This window comes from Octodon degus, unplaced genomic scaffold (genome assembly GCF_000260255.1).
Source record: "Octodon degus isolate 3935 unplaced genomic scaffold, OctDeg1.0 scaffold00156, whole genome shotgun sequence".
NCBI lineage: Eukaryota > Metazoa > Chordata > Mammalia > Rodentia > Octodontidae > Octodon > Octodon degus.
This window is the reverse complement of record NW_004524732.1, coordinates 6,304,344-6,312,209: the sequence shown is the minus strand read 5'-3', so window position 1 is coordinate 6,312,209 and position 7,866 is coordinate 6,304,344. Positions and strand designations below refer to the sequence as shown.

The 7,866-nt window shown below is 46.9% G+C and overlaps 1 protein-coding gene across 1 annotated transcript in view; it reads right to left on the bottom strand.

Moving 5' to 3' along the window:
- Srebf2 (sterol regulatory element binding transcription factor 2) overlaps nt 1–7,866 on the bottom strand; it is a 62,744-nt gene that overhangs the window by 10,279 nt on the left and 44,599 nt on the right. Inside the window, exon 12 of the mRNA XM_004642580.3 lies at nt 1,640–1,808. Coding sequence (XP_004642637.1) covers nt 1,640–1,808 — 169 coding nt within the window. The remainder of the gene's footprint in view (nt 1–1,639; nt 1,809–7,866) is intronic.

Below are 7,866 nucleotides of genomic sequence, written 5' to 3'. Positions count from 1 at the left end.
ATATGTTTTAGTGTCTTCGTTTTCGCTGTGAGTTGCACTGGGAGTGGTAGACTGGAATTAACTTGGCGGGATTCCAATAACATATTTTTGGGATTATAAATATAGATTTCTTGGACCAAGATGAGAACCAGGAGGGGATTCCTACAAGAACACCAAGGCTGTGGCTGTGCCTTATCAGAACCAGAAAATGCAAAAGTAGCTTCTATCTCAAGTCCCAGAGGTTGTCTGAGAACAGCCAACCAAAGAGAAAAAGGCAGCAACAGCAGCCTTATGCTCCTGGCAATGAAAAACCCACACCTCTACCTCTCTGACTCATGGAACCTGTGACCAACAATGCTCTGACTGAGTGGAAGAGACGCCTGTCCTGTAAAACTTGCAAGGCTGCTGATACTGCCAGGCCCCTCCTAAATCCCAGCATCACTAGCCCTATCCTCCCCATGTCTGTGGCAGACATGCACCTTTGAGCTGACCCGAAGGGGGCATATATGAGCACTTTCTGGGTAACAAGGCCTGGACATAGGAAAAAGATGGCGAACTTTCTCGAGACGAGTGCTCAAACTGCAACCTCACACTCACTTTGCCAACACTAAAATTACACATGAATGCTGAGGTTTTGGTTTAGAAAAAACAATTCATACATTAACATCTTTTGTTCTGAAAACATGCATACCATAGGTTTACCACCACTGACCTAGGGGTCTTGTAAGGTACACAAGCCTGTGGAAGGTCTATGCTGTAGGCAAAATTGTCAGTGGGAGCAGGGTATGGACACTTTTGGCTTTCATTTTTCAATACAGCCCATAATTCTTATATTAAGCATAAAGTTATTATTATTATTTTTTGTGTGTGTGTGTGTGGAACCGGGGATTGAACTCAGGCCCTTGCACTTGCCAGAGAAGTGTTTATTCTACTGAGCCAACTCCCTGGCCCCATAAAGTTATTTTAAATAGCCTAGAAAACCCCTGTAAACGCCTGATGCACTTCCTCACCTGCAGCACACGTCTCTGCTCCCGGACTGTCCAGGGCAAGTGTAGCAGAAAGCACATCAGGCACTCCCAGTCTGAGTACACCCCGCCAGCCTCTGCTGCTCCAAGGCCAGCCAAGTCAACTCTAATCACTATCAAATGCCAGGGACAGAAAGTCTGCATCGCCTTCCAATGCCTGCAGTCCTATTCCTGTCACTACTCTGAGCACTTGATGACTGCCCACCACCTATTGTTCCCTCACTGTTTCATATATGTCTGTCTGCTTTCCAAAGGACAGAAGCCCAGAAGCCTGCAAATGGCAAGACCTACACATCCTTTGTGTCTCTGAAGCGTCAGAACCAAGTCCCAGAATACAGCTGGTGCTTAGTCACCACTGATCACGTGTGGCGTCATGACGTGAGGCCCATAGGCTCTGGCATTCAAGACAGCAGAGCTGCACACCCAAGTCTCCCACAGGCAGGCAGCCTTTGGCCAACTTAGAACTTCTGAGGTTACTTAACACCTGCCTAAGCCTAAGGTTTTTTTTAAAAAGAAAAATGGGTTTTTCTTTTTTAAAAATGGGTTAAATGTAAGACCGACACCATGTGTTCCTGAGTTTGGGGCACAGGAGCCTGCAGCAGGGGTGGTTCCCACAGCAGGGAAGGCATGCTCACCTGAGTTCCTCTGGGCACAGTACAGACTCTCCTTGGCTGCAGACTTCACTGACCAGCTCCGTTCCATGAAAAACTTCTGGCCCAGCGGGTGGCAGAGCCAGCGCAGAGAATCTGGGACAGCACTGTGCTCGGGCCCACACAGGCTCTGAGCGCGACTGAGGAAGTAGTTCTGTGGAAGAATGAGGACCACATGTGACACCAAGGTGGCAGAATACTGGCTGCAGCCACTGTGGGGTCCTCAGAAAGCATCAGGGGGGCTGGTGAGATGGCTCAGTGGTCTAAAGCACCTACTTGGAACAAGCTTAGCAAAACACATGGACCGCGGTTCAATCCCCCAGCACCACATGCCAGCCAGCCCCGCCCCCTGGTGGGCTGAGCTGGCCACACACACACACAAATAAATAAAATTAAAAAAAAAAAAAAAAGAAAGCATCAGGATAGAGGTTGGCTGGGGGACAGAGGCTGGGGCAACGGGATCAACAGAGAACAGGCCCTGCCCTGAATCCTACACAGAAACATGGGCAAGTGGCTTTTTTTCTGGGGCACCTGCTACTCCTGGCAATCAGGTTCCAATTCCAGGGCCTGGGAAGGAAGAGTGGCCCAAGGCCCACACGGGCCCTGCTGCATCCCACCCCACGGGCCTGCCCCTTCCAGAACCCAGTTCCTGCTTGCCTGTCAGCACTCAAGCTGCAAGCAAGGTGAGCTGTCTGCCAAGGAGGGAGTCTCAGCAGTGCTCACACTTCCCCTACACGCTATGAGCACCAAGTTCCTCAAATCCTGGGCCTTTTCTCGTGCCACTCTTATTACTTGTCCTTTAAGGTATTTTCAGGCAAAACTGTATTTTGCTTTGACTAATCCTCCATCTTTTTCACCTTTGAGTAGAAAGAATTTAAAAGAGGGCCCAGCACAGAGCCAGCTGTCACTGTCACACCAGACAGCACTGGAACAGAGGGACAGCTCCTCCAGGGCCCCTCCCTTATACGGGGGTGACACACATCCACAGCAGGCTTTGGGAGCTCTTGGCTGCCTTCCAAAGCACCAGAGCTCTCCTCTCCACACCCTCCTGCACCACCAGGATAACATCATCTCAGGGCCCAGGGGCAAGGACTGCAGAGACAATGTTGTCTGTCGCATGTTTTCAGAAGTTCTGTCATTTTGAGTGAGGATATCCTTCCTCTAAAATCCATGTCTGACCCGTAAAGCTCCTTGACACAGGCTAATCGAAGAGGGAGCTGAGTGGAGAAGGATGAAGAGAGTGGGTCTCAGACAGAGCTCTCGAAGCGTGGGGAAGGGGCTGTGGGGCCCCAGGCAGACACCCCCTTCCACTCTGAGCGCTGCCTGCAATAGGGCAGCCATCCCACGGCTGCATCAGCCTCTTGGTTCTGACCTTTATTGGGCTCTACGCAGCTACCAGCTAATGTAACCGCTTCAGAAGACTGGAATGCCAGGGTCAGAAATAGCACGGCCACGGTGCACCAGGAAAGGACACAGACAGGAGACAGCCTCTCGCCAGGGGACGTGGCAACAGCTTCCTGAATCTGAGCAAAGTGATCTGGCCAAATGCTCTACACACACACACACACACACACACACACACACACACACACACAGAGGAATGGCAGCCAGGGGACAATGGGAGTATTTCACTTAAATTTCTCATCACAGGGCCAGTGACACTAGCTTGACCTGAACCGTGACCTGCAATGCTAAGGAAGAGGCAGGGGTGGGTAAAGAGGGAGTATGAGGAGTTGGGGTGCGAACTCAGGGCTTCTCGTTTCCCAGAGGCCTTGTAACAATGACCCCAGTGCTCCCTAGCCTGATCAGCAAGCGAGCTCCAGGGGGAACTGAGGACCAGCCGAAGGATCCAAATATCAGACAGAGTTAGAAACAAAGCTTGGCTATGAAGAGGAACCCATAGATGCCATTTAGGAAATTGTTAAATTAAAATATGCTTTTATGCTAAATTCTTAAACATTTCAGTTATATAACTGATCTCAGGGAGTGAGGGGAGCTTGAGGTAAGTGGTTTGAACTAATAAGAAATATAAATCTGGGATAGGCAGCACCATACTCTGGCTTTTGTAAGGGAAATTGAGAAAATAACTTCAGTTGCTCTTTTAATTTTCTTGGCATTATAGTCCTATGATAATTTTTCTTTTTTAATTTTTCTAAATTTATAAACAGCATTGTTCTCTCAGGCTAGGGCCAGACCGCCTCTGTAACCCGCCTGTGAACTACCTCATGCGAGAGGCCATGGCAGAAGCCACGGGCCGCCCAGGAGCATGGGCCAGTCCCAGTTCCAGCTTGCGTCCCCCACTGGCTAATGCTACAGTTCTCAGGCTGTACCGAGAAGCAGCATCTGTGCGTCCTGAGAAAGTGCACAGAAAGGGGCAGTCACCTGGAAGACTGCAGCTTTTCTTCTCCATTTCACTGCCTACAAAAATTAGGTCGTACCACTACAGTTGTGAATCCTTACATCCTTTGACCCTGTTATCACCTTCTCCAGATTGACCCTAAGGAAGTTCTCACAGAGGTGTGTGAAGACAATGTACAGAGACGTTCATGCAGCAGTTTGAAATAGCAAAAGCCATAAATGCCTCCAATGTCCCTCAGCTGAATAAGCAGGACTATAAAGAAAGACACCTAAGATTTACTAGTAGGATGAAAAAAGTGAATGGCAAAACAGGGTTTGTTCCGGGCACAGGGTCACACACCTGTAGTCCCAGCACTTGGGAAACTGAGGCAGGAGCGTTCCTGTGAGTTTGAGGCCACCCTAGGCTACATAGTAAGTTTAAGACTAGCCTGAACTACATGTATTGTAAGACCCTGGCTCAAAAGACCAAAAAACAAAGCAAAGCAAAACAAAAACAAGGTTTATGGTACAATCACATGAAGCAAATGACAATGTATGTATGTTAGTGTATGCAGAAAAATTTCTGAGGAAATATACATGAAGATATAAAATTAAATTAATCTCTGCTCTGTCAGGCCTACAGAATTTATTTTTTGTGGGGGTTCATGGGCAGGGGTAATTTTTTTTATGACAGGGTCTTACTATACGGCCTTAGTCTTTTTTTTTCATTTATGTATTTGGTATAGGGTCTCACAACACAGTTCAGACTTGCAGTGATCCTCCTCCTGTTTTCGGCCTCCCCAGCGCTGGGATTACAGGCATGCGCCACCATGCATTTGCAGGCTCAGCACGCCTGGGGGCCGGCACTGCACGGTATGTGAGACAGGGAATCAAACCCTGGTCCCTGCGCTTGCCAAAGCAGGCACTTAGTCCCCTGAGGTATCTCGCCGGTCAGACTTCAGCCTCTTGAGTAGCTGGGACCATAGGCCTGTGCCACTGCACGGGACTGTTTCCTCATCCTCAGCTGCCACACAAGTGCTTGCTTCAAATGGTCTGAGTCCTTTTAAATCCAGTTGCGTCTTAGCAATAAGCACAACTGAAATCCCAGAGGGAATTTTAGGATGACAAAATGCTCCTCAAAAAACATGGCAAGGTGAAGAGCAAACAGCCGTAGAATGGGAGGGTCCACCAAGGCAGATGGCAGAGCAGCAGCTGTGTGCAGTGGACAGACTGGGGGCCAGGAGACCTGCCACACAGACACCAAATTCACAAAAGAGGCTCACTCTGTGCACTGGGGGAAGGAAAGTTTCAAAATTAGCAAGCACCAGTCAGGAACATGATCACATGGAGCAGGAGATCAATTCTGAACCCCTATCTCCATCTAATAAAAAATCCCAGTGAGGGCCCACGAGATAGCTCAGTGGACCGATCACCTACTTAAGCAAGCTCTGGCACTGGGATTGCATCCCCCTGCACCACAGCAGCTCAGGCCCCGCCCCGGGGCACACTGAGCCAGCCAATGAGACCAGGTGTAGCGGTGCACCCCTGTAACCCCAGTGCTGGCGAGGCTGAAGACAGTAGGCTCACTACGAGTCAGATCTGTGAACGGAGACCCTGTACCAAATACATACACACATACATACATACATACATACATACATAAAACAAAACATCCCAATGGGTGGTGCATCTGTACGCGAAGTGCAAGAAAGACTGCTTGTAGCAGACAACATGGGAGAATTGTCTTCATAGCTTGCAGGCAGGGCAAACATTTGTTAAAGTGGACCCAAAATGTCTACTTACAAAAGAAGACAATCTTCGACTGGGGAGATAGCTCAGTAGCCACCTGCCTGGCAAGCACAGGGTCCTGAGTTCAACCCCAGTACCACAAAAAAACAAACAAACAAACAAACCAAAAAAAAACAAAAAACAAAAAACAAAAAACAAACAAAAAATAAATAAATAAAAAACCCGATAATCTGGATTTCATTAAAATCAGGAACTTTGGCTGGGGAGATAGCTCAGTGGAATAAGTGCTTTCCTGGCAAGCACAAGGTCAGAGATCAATCCCTGGTACCACCAAAAAAAGAAAGAAAGAAAAAATCAGGAACTTTTAGACAAGATATCATTTCTGCATCTTGTACTATGAATAACTACTACAAAGACAACAATAAGCAATGTATTAGTTATTTTTTTTTTGTTTTGTTTTTTGTATTAGTTATTGTAACTGTACTACTAACCTGTTTTGAAACTATCTAATTGTTACTTCTTTCTCAATAAAATTATCTTTTTTTTTTTTTTTTTTTTTTTGTGGAATCAGGGATAGAACTCAGGCCCTTGTACTTGCTAGGGAAGCGCTTATTCTCTACTGAGCCATTTCCCCAGCCAAAGTTATTAAAATAAAATTATTAAAATAAATAAAATAAAATCAGGAACTTGTGTGTATCAAAAGTTTACTCCGCACACAGGGGGAGATACAGTTTCAAAATTAGCAGGCGCTGGTCAGGAAAATGGCCACATGGAGCAGGAGATCAATTCTGAAGCCTTATCTCCATTTAATAAAAAATCCCAGTGAGGGCCCTCGAGATGGCTCAGTGGACTAAGCGCTCTCATTACCTGGGCGTGACAGCACACATTTATAATGGTGCACTCCAGGACCCAGGCAAAGAGGCCTGCCATGAGTCAGAGGACAGCGTGGACTATGGAGAGAGCCCAAGGGCATCCTGAACTACATAGCAAGACCCAGTCTCAAACAAACAGTCCAAACCAGGCCTAATATAATCTCAGCACTGTGAAGGCTGAGGCAGGAGGACCACAGTTCAAGTCAACTACAGGAAACACAGAGAGATCATCTCACAACAATACATCATCCCATAGAGATCATCTCAAGGCAACCCAGTCTAATCTCCACTTTGAGAGGGACAGGGGTAGGCACAGGGAGAATGACTATGAATTGGTAAAATATAAATACAACAGGATCAGAGGAGAGTAAGTCACTCTTAAGGACAGACACCAGGCTGGGAAAGCATTTTCCTTTGGCATGTGATGTAATTGCATTTGGTGATACAAGCCAGCCTAATACATGACACGGAACCAAAGAAGCAGCACCGAACAGTAATGCTGTTCAACTCCCCTGACAAAGTTTAATTAGTGACCAAACATGAGAGACCAGGACGCTGGTTACTGTGGCTGGCGGACTCAGGGAGGGCAATTTAATGGCTGTAAGGGGGGAACTACCCGCTCGGGGCCCCTCTCCTGTCCCTCTCTCGGACAGGAGCTTTCTTTCCCTCAATAAATGTATTCTGCTCAAAAAAAAAAAAAAAAAAAAAAAAAAAATAATAATAATAATAATAATAATGGCTGCAAGGAGGCCCCTAGAAGGCTTCTGAGATCTTAATTCTGTTTCTTTTTTCCTCAGGAATTGGGATTGAAACCCAAGAGTACAAAGCTACATATATCTCCAGCCCCTCATAGTTTATTTTGATATAGGGTCTCACTAAATTGCCTGATGAAGCCCTTGAACTTGCCATCTTCCCGCTTCAGTCTCAAAAGTGTGCACCACCACACCACCTGGCTTGGTCTGTTTCTGGATCTGTCTGCTAGTTAGACTGTTTTGACGAATCAATAACCTACACATTACACGTGTACTTTTCTATGGTCATATTATTACCTGTAAAACAGTGGTGGAAACTTTTTTTTTTTAGCCTTTTTAAGGCAAGGTCTTACTATTCAGTTTAGCCTGGTCTCGAGCTCACTATATATAGCCCACGCTGGCTTCATACTTGCAATGGTCCTCCTGCCTCAGCCTCCTGGGTGTTGAGATTACAGGTGTGTGGAACCACATCCAGCTTAAGAATCATAGAAACTGGCTGGAT